Source organism: Staurois parvus, unplaced genomic scaffold, assembly GCF_062004578.1.
Source record: "Staurois parvus isolate SC_StPar_1 unplaced genomic scaffold, SC_StPar_1.0 ptg000020l, whole genome shotgun sequence".
Classification (NCBI taxonomy): domain Eukaryota; kingdom Metazoa; phylum Chordata; class Amphibia; order Anura; family Ranidae; genus Staurois; species Staurois parvus.
Genome location: NW_028317816.1, coordinates 2318417 through 2337569, shown reverse-complemented (window position 1 = coordinate 2337569; position 19153 = coordinate 2318417). Strand labels below are relative to the sequence as shown.

Here is a 19153-nt window from a genome sequence, read left to right as displayed (position 1 = left end):
CTACCATATGGAATACAAGAAAGATGGGCAGCACTTGGATAAAAGTATAAAAAAGAACATAGAGTTGCCTTTCCTCCTTTTTCCTACTTCTGCGATTTCATCAAAAGAATTGCAGACACTAAGAATGACCCACGTTTCTCATATGGGGACTGTAACTCTCTGAGTACACTCTCTCTAAGCACACGTATGTCGCACAGAGACCATAGAGGTCCAGCGTTAGTGAAAAGGACTAATGTTCTACCTGCACCTGCTACAGTTCTTGAAAAGACTGATCAAAACAAGAAAATTGAGGACCCAAATCACCTATGTCCAATACATAACAAACCACATCCACTTAAGAAATGTATCAGCTTCAGAAAGAAAACCCTCCAAGAACGTAAGGAACTTTTGAAGCAATTTGGGGTTTGCTACAAATGCTGTGCTTCCACAGAACACTTTGCAAAGGACTGTAAAGAGATAATGTATAGAGTGTGACAGTGATGACCATGTGCAAGCTCTTCATCAATATTCACACAACTCTACTACGCTCACAAACAATCTTCCTGAGACAAAGCAAGGCAGGGAGCGCCCAGATCAAGCAGCACCTACCACCCCAGTGTTCTCTACATGTACAGAGGTCTGTGGAGAAGGATTCTGCAACAAATCTTGTGCAAAGATATGCTTGGTCCGTCTATACCCCAAAAGTCAACCTGAAAAGGCCATAAGACTGTATACTATTCTGGATGATCAGAGTAACAGAGTAACAAATCTCTTGCAAGAACACAGTTTTTTGAACTGTTGAACATAACTGGAGATGCTCTGCTTTATACTCTAAACACTTGTTCCGGCACTACAGAAGTCTCAGGCAGGAGAGCCAGTGGTCTTGTAGTTGCTCCTCTGAATGGCAATGTGGAAATATCTTTGCCCACTATCACTGAGTGCAACCAGATTCCAAGCATCAAAGAGGAGATCCCTACTCCTGAAGCTGCTTTTCACCATTCTCACTTAAAGCACATAGCCATCAAATCAATGATCCACACAATGCACCATATGCTCAGCGTCTGGATCTAGGATGGGTCATCATAGGCAATTTCTGCCTGGACAAGGACAGGAGGTCCTACTCAGTCGCTTTCTTTAAAACACATGTCCTGTCAAATGGATGAACAACTTGTTCCACACAACGACCACATAAATATATTGTGAAAGAAAGACTGTTTAAAAAAGGTGCACAACAGCACATCTTACAAGACAATAAGAAAGCTCTTAATCTCTGGGATGACAACATCGGCAACACAGTGTTTGAGGTAACCACTAAAGACAATGAGTTAGCAGCTACCATAGAAGACAAAGAGTTCTTGAAAACCATGAGTAAAGAGTTCTACCAAGATGATTCCAATAGTTGGTTAGCACCTCTGCCATTTCGTACCCCAAGAAAGAGACTACCAAACAACAGGGTACATGCAGATTCACAGTTTGTTTCTTTATATCACAATTTGAACCAGAAGCCTGAGATGAAAAAGCACTTTGTGGACTTTATGCAGAAGGTGTTTGAGAGAGATCATGCTGAGCCTGCACCTCCTCTTATGGAAGGAGAAGAATGCTGGTATCTACCATGCTTTGGTGTCTACCATCCTCGCAAGCCTGATCAAATTAGGGTGGTCTTTGACTCAAGTGCTCGTCATGAAGGCGTCTCCCTCAATGACAATCTTCTCACTGGGCCTAATCTGAACAACAATCTCATAGGAGTCTTACTTTGCTTCAGACAAGAGCCAATTGCTGTTATGGCTGACATTCAGCAGATGTTCTATTGTTTCATCATCCGTGAAGACTACAGAAACTTCCTCAGGTTCCGAAGGTACCGAAATAATGATGTCAACGATGAAGTCATAGACTATCGAATGAAGGTACATGTTTTCGGTAACAGTCCTTCTCCTGCTATAGCAATTTATGGACTGGGGAAAACAGCTCAAGAGGGTGAGAAAGAATTTGGATCTGATGCAAGACAGTCCGACGAAAGGAATTTCTATGTAGACGACGAACTCAAATCTCTGCCCAATGAAGAAGAAGCTATTGACCTTCTTACTAGAACCCAGAACATGCTTGCCACTGCAAACCTCAGACTTCACAAAATCATCTCTAACAATGACAAGGTCATGATAGCCTTTCCTTCTGATGACCATGCTGTCAGTGTGAAGAAATTCCAACTAGGATCTGACCTTACTGTTACACAGCGCAGTCTTGGATTGCTTTGGAATGTTAAACAAGACATATTCACATTTCAAGCATTAGCCTGTGACAAGCCCTTCACAGAGTGAGGAGTATTGTCTACACTGAACAGCATTTATGATCCGTTAGGTTTCATTACACCTCTCACCATTCAGGGTACGATACTGCTGAGAAAACTTACTTCTGAAAGCTTAGACTGGGATACTCCCTTACCCAAGGAGAAACAACAAAGGTGGGAATCCTGGAAACAGTCTCTAAAAGCATTAGAACAACTCCAGATACCACGCTCTTACACCCTAGCATCCTTAAAGAATTCCACCCGAAAAGAGATTCATGTCTTCTCTACGCCTGAAGAATGGCACTATGTTTCCACAAGCCTCAACCCTGCTGACTGCGGCAGTCGTGAAGTACCTACTACTGCATTTCAGTACATATCTTGACTATATCCACCATGGTTCTGCACACCTTTACTTCAGGCCTATAAAGGAACTAGTACTTCTTTTGCCTAAAGAGGAAGACAAATCATCAACCTGATTTAAAGGGAGGTAAGAAGGAATCGTGCATGTTGCTGCCTTCTCCTCTGAAATTGGATTTCCATGTCTCAGCCTGGACTTTTGAGACCAACATCTGTATTATGTTTAATGTTTTGCATTGTTTTCCCTTGTTCTTCCCTTCCCTCTTATTTTACAGATGTTCCTGGAAAGAAATTGTATTATTTATATTGGACTTAAACTAAAGTTTATTATTATAGAAATCATAGATTTCGACAGGGAGTGTCATGGTTCACATGACTGTCATATGCCTTTAAATGTTTTCAGTGTTTTGTCTCTGCTCCTCCCTTTTCTTTAGTTTAGCTAATGTTGCATAGATAGCCCTCCCCCCTTCCCAGAGATGCATTGCAACAGCCTCATGGCAAGAAGCAGAAACAGTATGTTCGTTCGATCTATGGAATGTTCATTGTTGTAAGATTCTCTCAGTTTATGGAATAAACTTCACAAGATCTACAAGATGTCATTCTCATTGAGTCACTGACTGCGGTATTCATCAGAGGTTGAAGTTATTGCTATCTCATCACAACTGTAAGTTACAGAGATCACACTATCAATGCTTAGATTGGAGCCAACAGAACACTGCCTGTAACATCGTTCAGCATGACCGTTTGGTGGTGGGTCAGTGATGGTCTGAGGAGGCATATCCATGGAGGGACACACAGACCTCTACAGGCTAGACAATGGCACCCTGACTGCCATTAGGTATCGGGATGAAATCCTTGGACCCATTGTCAGACCTTACGCTGGTGCAGTGAGTCCTGGGTTCCTCCTGGTGCATGACAATGCCGGCCTCATGTGGTGAGAGTATGCAGGCAGTTCCTGGAGGAAGAAGGAATTGACACCATTGAATGGCTCCCACCATCGCCTGACCTAAATCCAATAGAACACCTCTGGTATATCTTGTTTCAGTCCACCCAATGCCACCAGGTTGCACTTCAGACTGTCCAGGAGCTAAATGATGCCCTGGTCCAGATCTGGGAGGAAATACTGCAGTACACCTTTCATCATCTCATTAGGAGCATGCCCAGACTTTATCAGGCATGCATACAAGCATGTGGGAGCCATACAAACTACTGGACTAGCCTGCTGCATCATTTTTTCACTTACCTGTCATACTTACCTGCTCTTTAATATGGTTTTGCACAGAGCAACAGATCCTTCTCTTCTCAGAACCGGTGGTTCTGGCCCCTTCCCTTTGCCAAGTGACTTGTTCTGAGGGCACTCGTGCACCACTGGCTGTGAATGACAGCAGCAGGAGCCAATGGCTCACACTGCTGTGTCTCAGCCAATGAGGAGAGACCCTGGAGAGCCCCTGCTCTTGTTCACATGGCTGGATCAAGATTGGGCTCCAACTTTTTCTCACCACTGCTTTTCCTTTATGTTGTTAACAATAACTCATACAATAATTTAGGGGATGGATGAAAGTTTTGTGCAGTAAAGTACTTTCAAAGTTAAATAATACTACATTTTCAAAGAGATCTATGCATCTATGCATCATACTGAAAAAATGGGCCAATTGAGGAGGAATGAGGGTCAGAAAGGTGTATATAATATTATATATATAATTTTGTGACTGGTCTGTTACTGTGTTAAGATGCAAATACTGCCTGTTTTAGCAAGGAACGAGTCCTGTGTAAGGGTGTATGTGTAAAACTGATGTGAGTCAGATGGGTTTTTGCCTACAAAAAAATATATATTCTAGTTAGGCTCTGCTCTATTATGCTGCAAGCCACATGGTAAATGTGTGTTTAGGCCTGTCTGGCCTACACAGAGAAGTTGTCAAACCAGACTAATATCTGAAGATTGGAGATTGTGAAGGGACAAAGGTAGTCACCATCCAAATGGACTAGTGTTTACGACCTAATCAAGTGCTAGTCTGTATGTGAGCAGACAAATCCAGTCTTGTGACTGAAAGCTCTAATTAAGCAGAGAGGCTGTGACTAGGAAAGTTCTGTTCTATGGAGTAGCCAGGAGGCTGAAATCTGTTGTTGTACTAAACAACCCCTGCATGGGCTGGGCACTCTGTTACTTTGCTATTTGGATGAACAATGGGGAAAAGACCTAAAATAAATTCTGCTGAGGAGACCGAATCCTTGAAGCTCCATTTGAAGCTAAATCTCACAATGGGTGGAGGATGTGGGCAAAAATAGACACTTGTATGAGCAGCCTTGTAATATGTTCACAGTGGCCTCCTGTCCACTAGGGTGCCCGCCTGCAGGTTTTCATCCAGGAAAAGTTGGTGTAAGTCCCTTTAAGGCTGTCTAATACTGATGCAGCCATGCTGAGCAGGCATTGCGCTGTGTGCTGTCAGCAGTGCAGCAGCTCCCTGCAACAGGCAAGCATGGTTCTCAGAAAAATAAAAGGTCTTAAAAGCAGACTACCAGAGGTCCTGGAATGATGTCAATGAGCCTAGGCTTGCAAAGAGATGTGGTATAGGAAGTCCTAACGGTTCTGCAAGAGTAGCTTAAAGTCCGACATGAGTGGAGTGCGTGTCTATGCCTGCCTGACCTTTGGACCAAACCAAGAGTTCATCCCTAGTTGCTAAACAGTTTCTGACCATTTTAATGACGTTCTTTGAGGTAGGATACAAAAGTTTTAGCTCTTTGTCCATATTCTGTTCTATTTTTTAAGGATGATCATTTATATTTGTGTGTCTGTGTAAGAAAACCCCAGTACATGTTGGAAGGAGAAGGCTGGCACATGCTCATACTCATGAACATGCTCATATACAAAACAAGCATTGTCACACTGCCGCAAATATAGTAGCGTGTGCAGAAAACAACTGCACGCACACACATATGAGCACTGGCTCTAAACAGCTAATTTAAGCTGCACTCTGACAAAGATGGATTGCTGAGTGGTCTTCAGCTAAATCCTGCTTTACCTGAGCCTTTACCTGCTATACCTGCTTATCTGTGCTTGCCCCTGACCTGTCTTTGGACTACTCCCTGCCTACTGTGACTTCGGCTTGTATTTTGACTCTGCTCCTGTCTTGTGTTCCTGTACCTCACTGCCCGGCTGTGTACCGATCCCGGCTTCTATCCTGCCTCCATCTCTGCCTGATGTTTCTGTAAGTTGCTGCCCAGCTGTTGATGACCTATTGGGTTGTGCGCTGGCCACACTCCTGTCTGCCAAGCAAGTGTCACCCTGTTTCAGTTCCCGGGTCTTGCCTGGTGATCTACAGTCATCTGCTTCCTGCAAACCCCAGATAGTACTACCTGCTACACTGGTTCTTGTGCCACTCTATGTCCCCACACTCCCTGTCATCACTACCAGGGGTGTTGGACAAGAGGCGCAAGAGAAGTCCCCTCTCCAGCTCGATCTCCACCAGGTACGTGACAGTCTGTGAAACCCTCACTTTTGGTACAGTTGTTAAGGAGTATTATGTGGACACAAGGACTTCCACATATGTGTACAGTGTTTGTGCTGTAAGTAGGCTTCGAATATATTTACCATGTTTCTTTAAGGCATACACAAAATTCACAGACAGAGTGACTGAGGCCGGTAATGAGGGGAGGACATTTGTCTGTGTGATGGAGATGATACCACATGTAAACTGGTTACGGGCTGCTTCAGAATAACACGGATGGGGAGGAGGATTTCTGGTATTAATTTAACCCCTGGGAAGGATCACTGGTTACCATTAGCAGTACCATCTAGCCCCTGTGAAGATAGATCGGTTAACATTAGCAACGGTGTGGAGTACTTGTGAAGGAACATCGGTCACCAACATAACGCTGTTACTGGGCTAGTCCCAACAAAGCGCAAGTGACCATCCTAGAGATAGGTGGTCATGGGATGACAGTGAGTGCAAATCCATGTGGGACACCAGTTTGAGCACAGTGGAGCACTTGAGGCTGGTGGGTAACGGCCAATCCAATATTGCAGACACTTTAGATGGGTCTATGTGCAAACTGTGTTCCTGAAATGATGTTTCCTAAGAATGGTACTTTTGGAACTTCTGCTTTGTGAAAAAGTTGTTGACCCAAAGTCTCTGGAGAACAGTACAGACATGACAACCATAGGATGAGAGAGCAGAAGAAAATATCAAAATTTCATTAAAATAGAATTACGGACTTAAAAAAAAAAACTTTTATACTCTTATACTCTATACTTTTGTATCTAGGTGGATGCAGCATCGATCCTATGCTGCATGTGTCCTCTGCTTGCTCTGCAATGAGGAACTGGGCAATCAAACACAACTGATAGCTCAGTTCTCCCCCTCCACTCTGAGCAGAGAGCTGTGATCAGTCACTGGCTCTCTGTTCTGCCTCACCAGCACTCACTGGAGTCAAGCACTGGGGAGGGAGTGGCTGGCTCAATCTCGCAGCGGTGCAGCTGAGAGACTGAGCCATATGGTCGGAATCTTTTTCAGAGCCTGGACCGGCTTAGTGATGTTAACAAACTTTAGCCCACTGTTGGCTAAAAATGGGTCACAGAAGTGCAGAACGAACTGCACCCCTGTAACTTTGGCTATACTTCCCCTTTAAAGTACACACAGTAGCTATCCAAAGATATCATTAACAAATAACTGAAAGACAGCTAGGACACTGCACAGCACAAAAGGCATAAACAGTTGTTCATAGTGCCTATTTCTGGTATCGAAAGTGGTCTTCCATTCATCTCGGGCACAGATTCTGATGAAAGGGGGTAAGCCTCTCTAAGGTGGGGTTTTGAAACAAATTTGGCCTAATGGAGACAGTCAAATACTTTGCTGATGTGTGGGAAAGAGAGATGATGTAGGAACCTGTCCCACTTCTGTGTAAAAAATAAACCCACACCTGCTGAGGATGAGAAGGGTGGATAAATCCCTTTAAAGATTTCCAGTATCCTGAGCCCACAGCAATGGGAGTCCCAGAATATTGGCAATGGAGGCTGAGTCTGATTGGTAACTCTGGGGGCAAAATGTAGAAGTTTGATATATTAAGTATATTTCTTTGTTACAGGTTTTAACTGCTGCATTTATTGAAGTGTGACTACCGCTGGTGATCCACCCCCAGTAGGCAGATCCATGACAGCATGGCTTCAGTGGAAAAGGGTTGAATGACAAGTATGAAACCATGGACCCCAATCTGGCACAAGCATCAGTGCTTAGAATTATTAATGGAAACTGATTTGTTTCTGTAGCAAAAGATTTAATCAATAAGTAGATATGGTTACAGGTAATGGGTGACTGCAGTTTTGTTTATGAGGAGGTAGGGTTACATAATTATATAGTTAGGCTGAGCAAGACACATGTCTTTGTAGTTCAACCAATTGAAAAAATTAATAAATAGAACAGAAGACCTCCATTTATAGAACTCTATACTCGTAGTTGATACAGAAGAAAGGAAAAACGCCCTTTATACACAGTTCAGTTTGCTTCAGTATAGGAAAAAATTCCATGCTGATTCCCCAAGGTAATAGAAAATGTGCTGGATCATCAATCCCAGCTGTTATCATACCTCCCAATTTCCTTAGATGAGAAAGAGGGACACCTATTAGCATAATTATGTAGGTATAGGACACATCCCTGCCTTGCCCCCGTTACATGAAGAATTAATAAACAAAAAGATGCTTGTTTTTTAACCTCTACTAATTCTTTATTTTGTCTTTTGCAATTTACAAATGCAACTATTTAGAAATTGGATAAAAGAATTAGCACTATAGAACACTTTTTGATAGACAAATAGTGCATTTTATACTATTTGTACTGTATATACATCACCAAACTGAGGGACAATTGAGGAGGAAAGAGGGACAGAGGGACTTTGTTCCAAATGAGGGAAAGTCCTCCCAAATCAGGGACAGCTGGGAACTATGGGCTATTACCTATACATGTTAATATCCAGTTGTAGTCTGTGCATTTAAGAGTGCATTCAGCTCTTCTTTAACACAATCAACTAAGATGACCAGAACTAGTGAGAAGTAGGGGGGGGGGGGCTATTCCACAACTGAGGGAGCCTATTCCACATTTTCATAACTATTACTGTGAAGAAGCCGTAGAGGATAAACCCCCTTTTCTCTAGACGTAAAGATTGCATGGGGTTATTATAGCTCCCTCTAGTTGCCAATCTTCCACAGACAAATCTCTGTAGAAGAATAAATATAATTAAAATATGGAAGAGCCAGTATGTGAAATAAAAGGGGCTCAAATCCTTAATAAATTACAGAAAATATTGCAATTTGCTAACTGAAAATATAAGCTTACTAAAAATACATTTTCCTATGATTGTTAAGTTTTTTTTTCATGTGGACTCATTAATATTATAATCACCATTGGAATTCTAGTGCATTTGTAGATATAAACATTATAGTCTTATAGTCTGCACCTAAACCAGTAATTTTCAAAGCTGGTATATACTTACACTTTCTGTATGGCTTTCTGTCAGACCATTCCTGGACTATGATTTGGTCCCCAGGTCCTCCAATGTAGTACCCGTCTTCATAGGTGGAATTTTCAGGTATGTCATATGGATCCCATGGTGCAGTCAGAGTGTTCTTAACACAGATTTTAGTAACTTGTTCAATCTGAAACATCAGAGACTCTTTGTATAGAAAAATATATTCAAAGAATCTATTAGAAAAAAAAAATACAAGTGCATAATGGGTTACTTTATGATATCATCTGAAATCACATTTAGAAAACAAAGTTGTCAATATAAAAAAGTTGCCATACATGTAAGAAACCATTTAAAAGTGACCATTTAGTTTGGGAATGTTCAGATAAGTTCCCATAGTCAGTGAACTGAATGTTTATTTCATTTCAGCATTTATATCAGAGAATCTTTGGAAGTGGATGACAATGTCCATACTGTCTGTTCTGTTTAAATGCTGCTTTACTGTATGCACTGACTTACCTCCATAGTCCCAATCTGTCTGGACAGTTTGGTCACCTGCTGAATGGGTACCATACACAGGCACAGGCAGCTTAGTTATTAAACTAACTCTTCAATACACAGAAGTTGAATACTTCATAAATGCAGAATAGAAGCTGTTTTTCCAGTGTTTTGAAGTGTAAGAAGAAAAGGGTTGATTTACTAATGGCACATAGAATGTGCACTTTGCAAGTGCAGTTGGACTCATTTTCCTCCGGGCTTCCTGATTGTGATGAAGCTTCACTCAAATTTCAAAATTCAGGTACATGGAAAATAAAAAAACAGCATCTTTGTGTGCATGTGATTGGATGATGGAAATCAGCAGAGCTTTTCCACATTCACTAATGTCTTGAGAATATAAGTGCAACTGCACTTGCAAAGTGCACTGATTATTTGCCTGTGGTAAATCAACCCCAATGACTTTCCTAAGTGAAGCAAAGAACTAACACTAACTGAATGTGGTAGAAACAGGAAGGGTTTAGCTAGGACTGAATGAAACAGGAGAATAAGACAGAGGGAGAAACCAAATCACATAAATAAACAAGTTGTAAACCACCCACTAGATGTCCTCCTACAACATAATAATAGAAGCCTTTTACAGTTCAATACATAAACCTATAAAAAATCCACGCAAGTGGAACAGAACACTGTCATACACCATACTGTCTATTCTGTTTTCTCTAATCTGTACTCTTTTGCAGTGCAAAAATGGAGCAGCGTTATAAGTGGGAACCAGCAGGTCCACCAACTATATTTAGCCTGCAAGGTGTGGATACCCCTACAGTATGTACAAGTAGAGAGAGCAGCAGTGGTTGTTTTTACTACAGTAAGATTACAATAAGAACAATGTATATAGACAAGATTTATTAAGGCAGACTTTCGTGTAAAATCGTTGGCCACACATTTTTCCATAATCAGTAGAAATTACACCGGAAAAACAAAGAAATGTCATGATTAAAGGGGTCATCCTAACAAAGGGGCACTACTTAGGGCTTCACAATTTGTATGCCTACAGGCTTCAACAAAATAAATTCAGTCCTGATATACGAGGGGTGACTGAAAAGTTCTCAGCCTACCCATGAAGCATATGAAAAAAAAATCTTAAAAAAAGAGAAAAAAATTAATAAAAAATTAAAGATAATAAGTGCTGTACTGCACTGGTGACAGTATGTAAAAAAAATTGTGAAAATAATTTTTTTAATTTCTTCATTTTCCAAAAAATTATGACAAAAAATTACAACTTCAAAAAACTCTCCATGCCTCTTATGAAATACGTCGGACTGTCTAATTTGGAAAAAAGGGGTCATTTGGAGGATATCTGTACTATTCTGACATTCTTCGTCCTCTAGAAATTAGATTGGCCGTCAGTACTTCAGGATTGATCAATTTTCAGATACAGTATATCCCATAGTTTGTGAACTCTATAACTTTCCTACAGACTAAATAATAAATTCTGATTTGGGTTATTTTCACCAAAGAAATGTAGCAGAATACATCTTGGCCTAAATTTATTAAGAACAATTATTTATATGCAAACTTTTATAACAGAAACAAAGAAAAACAAAATAAATTTTTCTTTCAAAATTTTCAGACTTTTTTTGTTAATTTAGCAAATAATAAAAACCCCAGTGGTGATTAAATACCACCAAAAGAAATCTCTAGTTGTGTGAAGAAAATGATAAACTTTTAGTTTGGGTACAATGTTGTATGACCGTGCAATTGTCATTCAAAATGCGAGAGCGCTGAAACCTGAAAATTGGCTTGGGCAGGAAGGGGGTAAAAGTGCCCTGTATGGAAGTGGTTAAAGTAGGTGTAAACCTCTGGTATGAAATAAGAAAGCATATAGCTTCTGACAAGTTTTCCTGACACCAAAAGGTAAAACAGTGACAGTGGAGGAAGCTCCAGCACATAGCCTGTGATTGACAGCCTTAGCTCTGTTCCTGAGTATTGTTTGAAGGGGTGTATCCCTTCTTTCCAATCAGCTCTCAGCTCTCCTCACTGATCTCTGCAGAGTGTAACATGAGCTAACAGCCCCCTGCTTTCTGAAAGCTCAGAAAAACTGTATAAATATTGCACTTTGAACTGCTATTCAAGAGATGGCTGCACATAAACAGGAACAACTTATGTTGGAGAATTTGTTTAATCTCTGTGTACTATCAGAGGCTAGTCACTTCACTGGGTATATGTATGGATTTACAAAGTGCCTCGCCATGGTTGACCAAAGAAGTTGAGTGCACGTGCTCAGTGTCATATCCAGCGGTTGCCTTTGGGAAATAGATGTATGAGTGCTGCCAGTGTTGCTGCAGAGGTTGAAGGGGTGGAGGGTCAGCCTGTCAGTTCTCAGACCATACGCCGCACACTGCATCAAATTGGTCTGCATGGCTGTCATCCCAGAAGGAAGCCTCTAGTAAAGATGATGCACAAGAAAGCCCACAAACAGTTTGCTGAAAATTAGCAGACTAAGGACATGGATTACTGGAACCATGGCCTGTGGTCTGATGAGACCAAGATAAACTTATTTGGTTCAGATGGTGTCAAGCATGTGTGGCAGCAACCAAGTGAGGAGTACAAAGACAAGTGTGTCTTGCCTACAGTCAAGCATGGTGGTGGGAGAGTCATGGTCTGGGGCTGCATGAGTGCTGCTAGCACTGGGGAGCTACAGTTCATTGAGGGAACCATGAATGCCAGCATGTACTGTGATATATTGAAGCAAAGCATGATCCCCTCCCTTCAGAGACTTGCCCGCAGGGCAGTATTGCAACATGATAACGACCCCAAACACACTTCCAAGATGACCACTGCCTTGCTAAAGAAGCTGAGGGTAAAGGTGATGGACTGGCCAAGTATATCTCCAGACCTAAACCTGTGGTTTCTGTGGGGCATCCTCAAACGGAAGGTGGAGGAGCGCAAGGTCTCTAACATCCAGCAGCGGAGAGGTGGAGAGGACTCCAGTGGCAACCTGTGAAGCTCCATGCCCAAGAGGGCTAAGGAAGTGCTGGAAAATAATGGTGGCCACACAAAATATTGACTCATTGGGCCCAATTTGGACATTCTCACTTAGGGGTGTACTCACTTTTGTTGCCAGTAGTTTAGACATTAATGGCTGTGTGTTGAGTTATTTTGAGGGGACAGCACATTTACAATGTTATACAAGCTGTACACTCACTACTTTACATTGCAGCAAAGTATCATTTCTTCAGTGTTGTCAAATGAAAAGATATAATAAAATATTTACGAAAATGTGAGAAGCGTACTTACTTCTGTGAGATACTGTACATGATAAATCACAAAAATCAGTGGTGTGCTGCCTCCAGCAGTTATACGAGCAATGCAATTTCATCTATGTTTATTTCCTATGTCTTGCATTAAGCTAATCATTTATGATTATGCCTGTGGTCATTGTTTTAATTACACTCAATTTTCTGTGTATTCTCACTCTTAAAGCCCAACTCCAGGAAAATAAAAAGTTTCCCCTTGCAGAGGGGCTGTGCCCACACTGCAAGGGTTATGTGCTCATTTTGTCCAGGGGAGAGGAGAAAACCTTATACTCACTGGATCTTCTACTCTACCAGCAAACGGTACTCCCCCATGATCCAACGGTGGACTGTTCCTGTTGTCCTCACAACCAGAGCAGGTCTTTGGAGCCTGCTCTGAGCTTCATGACATCAGGACTCAAAATGGCTGGGGCACAGGAGTGCAGCAGCTGCAGGGACTGGTCTTGTGCTGTGAGGATTGGAGGATCAGGTAAGTATATCTCCTTTTATCTCTCCTCTAGACCAAAATGACCACTTAATCTTTGCAGTGCAGACTCAGCCTTACTGAAAAGGAAAATGTTTTTATTCACCTGGAGTACAGCTTTAAGCCTACTACATGTTACATTCTGATTGTATAATATCCTTTAAATACTCCAACAACTATGCAGGGCCCATCTGACTGGATACAGATTGATTGGATAGATTAGGTAGGTCCTCATCTCACATAGTTTTGGTAAATACAGGGCTTTTTTTCAGCCGGAATGTGGGGGAACGCAGGTACGGCACCTTCAGTTCGGAATGTGCATATTTGCAAAGGGGGCTGGGGTTTGCTGGAGGGTCTATTGATACTAGCTGCTGGGGGATCTATTGTTGCTAGAGGGGATCTTTTTTGTGGCTGGGGTCTCTTGTTGCGGTTGGGGGATCTATTGTTGTTGGGGGTGGGCCTTATGTTGCTGGTGGGAGTGTCAATCCTTGCAGGGAGGAATTTACTGTTGAGGGAGGGGTCTATTGTTGTTAGCTGCTCGAGAGTCTATTCATTCAGACTTCTGGGGATGGATCTATTGTTACTTGGGGCTCTATTGTTGCGGGGTGGGGCTATTGCTTCTAGCTCCAGGGGATCTATTTTACTGCCTTTCGTGTTATCATTAATAAACTACATACAAATTACCACCACAAAATGATTTTTGGTTCTGTACTCTGTAAAAGGGCAGTACTGGGAGGTGGGTAGTGGAACCAAGGAACAATGCTCGGAGGAGAGTTGGGGAGGGAGAGAGTTCCTGCACCTATTCTCTGAGAAAAAAAAAGCCCTAGGTAAATGTAAAGTTGATAGTACAAAGAATAAATGGTCAGATAGTAATATGTATGGTGACCCTTATGTGGTGTAACTTTCTTATTTCCACATTGTTCCTATATTATTCCAAAAAGACACACATTGAAGTACACAAAGAAATATCCCTTTTGACCTTTAAACACAGCAAGTGCCAACATCTAATGCATCATATTGTTTGCCTCAACCATTCTGTATGCAGTAAAGTTCATGGATGCCAAGTGTTTGGTGCGTGCAGCTGCCTGATGAAGATTGTATACATTGAGGGTCTCTTTTATATACAGACCAAGTGTAGAGGTCTCAGAGAGGGATAGTCACTATTACAACAATTGGAATCAAAATAAGTAGTGCTTTTTCAGACCCCATTCACACATGGGCATTTGTGATCTCCAGCAGAATTGCCGTGATTCATCCCATGAACCCAAAATGCTCTGCAAAAATGACAAATCACACAATGCCTGTTCAGGTGCCATTCATTTTTAATGCCATGAAAACAAGGTGCGGTTGCACCATGATTGTCAAACTAAACTACATTGCGCAAAGCTTGTCACCCAAAAGAAGCTCCTGCTCCTTTTTGAGTGCCAAACGTTGCAATTCGGTTTGCTGTGACTGCAGTGCAATTTAGAGCGCAACAATTGCAGCAGAACCGTAACACGTTTTTTGGTGCAATAGATAATCAGTTGCACCTGAACAGGCATTGTGCGATTTGTCATTTTTGCAGAGTTTTGGGTTCTTGGGCAGAATCGTGGTGATCACAAATGCCCAATTGTGATCAGGGCCTCAAGGTGACAGATGAAACACTCCTTTTTTTTTTTTAAACAGTTTCTCTCATTCTTCATGCCCTTTCCATTAGCTTGAGGCCTGAACAGTTACTTTCAAAGGACAACTTGGGTAATCTGGGACTTGACAAACCTATATATATGCATACTCATAAATCACCCTATGTATGTTTTCATTGCCATGGATTATGCAACATTTAAAATAACAATCTTTTTAATGTGCTTACTCTGATTTAAGTGAAACGTTATAAAATGTATGCATGGCCTTTCCTGACAACTCGGTGAACTGCAGCATCTGTGTAATGTCCAAGAAACTGACTTGAGTTTAGGACAAGAAAATGGTATGAGGCTTTACTGAACGTTATATGACATGTCAACACCAGATTCATAAATGCAGTTGGGAAAGAGAATAAATATAACACATTATCAGGTCATTTTAAATTTACACTTGGGGCAGCTAAACATTGGTCATATTCTAAAAAAATGTATGCATGTCAAATTTCTAGTAAAAAATAAAATATTATTGTGTAAGAAAAAAAATAAACAAATGTAAACCAGTCACTTGGTCAAGGTTGTCTTTCTAGAGTCTAGATTTTTCAAGTTTGCTAGGCAAGGGATTTTTCTTATATACTGTATCATATTTTTATGAATATCTTACTCTGTAAAGTAAAAGCTGCTTCATCAGTCAGTACTATGTGATAAGAGTGCTACCTTAGAAGCCTTCAAGATAAGACAAAAAGTCATTTTGGAAAAAAAAACTGTTATTCTCTCCCATAATGCACTAGTTTCAGTAAGTGTTGAGCTAAGAGTGAATTTGGGACCTATATAAACACTGCATTGTACTGTATTACTAAGTATTACTGATTGTAAACTTGGCATACCTAGCTGAATCGGCTGTTTTACAGACATCAAGTATAGAGATGGGCATTTGAAAAATTCATTTTGCCGGCTGGTCCAAATTTTCTACTGTGATTTGTCTGTCAAAATGCAGCCTCAACTAGCTTTATTCAATGACCCCATGTTCGGAATATCTTGTGGCTCGCAACAATTGATTTTCTTTATTTTTCTTGCTGCCAAGATTACAATAACAGGAGCTTGGAGAAAATGCTCAGTCTCCCTCCAGAGGCTGAAGCATAAGATCTCTTGGATTATGATCCATGAACAAATAGCTAGTAAAATCATTGATAGGGTATGACAGCTTAAGGACTCATGGGATCCTTGGGCTAAATTCATGCACATTCAAATACGTCCACCCTTAGAATTAACTGAGTATTCCTCACAAGTTTCCTAGATCTCCTTTCACATGCTCCTCTTTCCTTTTTTCCCTCTTGCCTTCCTATTGGCTTTCCCTTCTTACTCTTATTCTTCGTTCCTTCTTACTCAGAATATGGGTCATATCCCATGATGATGATTGATTTCTCCAATGCTTGGGAAGATATGATTTTCCAAGCTTGCAGTCCTACGATAATATATATATACACCAAAAGTATTGAGACACCTTCCTTTACATGCGCATGAACTTTAATGGCATCCCAGTCTTAGTCTGTGAGGTTCAGTATTAAGTTGGCCCACCCTTTGCAGCTGTAACAGCTTCAACTCTTCTGGGAAGGCTGTCCACAAGTTTTAGGAGGGTGTCTATGGGAATGTTTGACCATTCTTCCAGAAGAGCATTGTGAGGTCAGGCTCTGATGTCGGACTAGAAGGCCTGACTCTCAGTCTCCACTATAATTCATCCCAAAGGTGTTCTGTCAGGTTGAGGTCAGGAATCTGTGCAGGCCAGTCAAGTTCCTCCACCCCAAACTCACTCATCCATGTCTTTATGGACCTTGCTTTGTGCACTGGTGCACAGTCATGTTGGAACAGGAAGGGGCTATTCCCAAACTGTTCCCACAAAGTCGGGAGCATGAAATTCTCCAAAATGTCTTGGAATGCTGACGCCTTAAGAGTTCCTTTCACTGGAACTAGGGGGCCAAGCCCAATCCCTGAAAAGCAACCCCACACCATAATCCCCCCTCCACCAAACTTTACACTTGGCATAGTGCAGTCAGGCAAGTACCATTCTCCTGGCTACCGCCAAACCCAGACACATCCATTGGATTGCCAGACAGAGAAGCGTGATCCGTCACTCCAGAGAACACATCTCCACTGCTCTAGAGTCAAGTGGCAGTGTGCTTTACACCAGTGCATCCAACGCTTTGCATTGCACTTGGTGATGTAAGGCTTAGATGCAGCTGTTCGGCCATGGAAACCCATTCCATGAAGCTCTCTACGCACTGTTGTGCTAATCTGAAAGCCACACAAAGTTTGGAGGTCTTTAGCTATTGACTCTGCAGACAGTTGATGACTTCTGCACACTGTGCTCTTCAGCAAGCGCTGACCCCTCCCCCTCATTTCACGTGGCCTACCACTTTCTGGCTGTTGTTCCCAGTTGCTTCCACTTTGTTATAATACCACTAACAGTTGGACGTGGAATATTTAGTAGCAAGGATTTTCACGGATGGACTTGTTACACAGGTGGCAACCTATCACGGTACCACACTTGAATTCACTGAGCTCCTGAGAGCAAATCATTCTTTCTCAAACGTTTTTAGAAGCAGACTGCATGCCTAGGTGCTTGATCTTATACACCTGTGGCCATGGAGGTGATTTGAACACCTGAATCCAATGATTTGGAGGGGTGGCCCAATACGTTTTGCAATATAGTGTGTATATATATGTTGGTGTCTTGTTTATTTAAAATCCTATGTTGTAATGGGACTCTTTCATATCTTTTTTTCTGAGGTCTTTGGCAGACACTTTTCATGTGAAATTGTATATGTCTTCTATATGCTTTTCAATGCTGTGATGCTGGCATTCAGTTTGTACACTGGAATCTGGACTTTACTATGTCTTGTATTACAAAACCTTCTTAAGAAACATATTTAATGAGAAGATACTAATATCCAGTAAAGATGTAAAGGGTTTCACTCTCACCCAATGACCCTTGCCCTTACCCGTCAATACACTATATAAATCCTGTATAATAATAATAATAATATCAGCCCAGTGAGCTAAGAATATGGGCTTGTGTACCCAAGATGAAAATATGTGAGACCCTGCATGCTTATACCAGTCCTTATGATCAACACATGTGGCTGATTTTTCAAAGCATATGCCTGAAATAAACCATATGCTCTCCCTAAACCCTAATGGGGTGTTTAAGTCCTCTAGTCCCTCTTGAACAAGGGGAAGCATACTTTATGTAATTTTTCATACCCCTGATCCAAGGTATTTTCTATTCTTTGTCTACGCCAGATTTTCTAGTCCCCTCTTTGCCCTGAATCCTTTTGCTGTGTTTACAGAAAGTCATTTGCTCAGTTTGCTATAGTTTTGCTTTCATAACGCTAGTGGGTTGCACTTAGTTTCTACTTTTTGTTCCCCCTTCCTCTTGTGTCTATTGCCTTGTTTTCTGTCCTCTTGTATATGGACCACAAATTATCTGAACCTTGTTCTATTTATTTTCCAGTGTTGTGCCTTTTGCTTCAACTCACTCTGGCTCATTGTACTCTTACTTGCTCTGGCATAGTAGCTCTTCATTATGCTTAACAGTTTTGTAGGAAATAAATCCATTGTACATCATAGCAAATACTGTCCCACTTACTCCTTCCACTATAAAGGTCAATCCAAAGTTTAATCGGATAGAGAAAGTCTGAAGGCAGGCATCTCTGTTCTAGTTTGAGATAACAGATAATAGTAAATTTACTGCCAATGCTACTTTAAAGGGGGACTTTTGAAAGCTCTTCTTTATCAGGAAAGCTAGTGGCATAACAGATAAGCTCATCTACTTTCATCTACATGTTCCAGGTTTCATCTAGAATATGTTCAAATGGTGTCTCTGCTCTCTGATATTTAGCTAGGGTCAGACAAGGGAACTGTTTCTGATGTTCTTCCTGGTGGTATATCTTAAACAATGCCATGTGTAAAACAGTGAATGCGAAAAAAACTAGGCATGCAGAAGAGTCTTGAAGGACAGTTTTTATACCATGTAGTTAATGAATATATTTGCCTATTTGTAAAATGTGTAAATAAATGAAGTCTAAATTTCTTTATCTACAGGAGAAAACAAGCTAAAGTCATTTGAAGTCAATGATAGACCTGTAAGACTACTATCTTGAGAACCATTAAATATAAAATGGTTCTC

The 19153-nt window shown here is 41.3% G+C and overlaps 1 protein-coding gene across 1 annotated transcript in view; it reads right to left on the bottom strand.

Annotated features, from left to right (window-relative positions):
- Positions 1 to 19153, bottom strand: part of EPDR1 (ependymin related 1) — a 75752-nt gene that overhangs the window by 26507 nt on the left and 30092 nt on the right. Inside the window, exon 2 of the mRNA XM_089687069.1 lies at positions 9104 to 9312. Within this exon, the coding sequence (XP_089543195.1) occupies positions 9104 to 9312 (209 nt within the window). The remainder of the gene's footprint in view (positions 1 to 9103; positions 9313 to 19153) is intronic.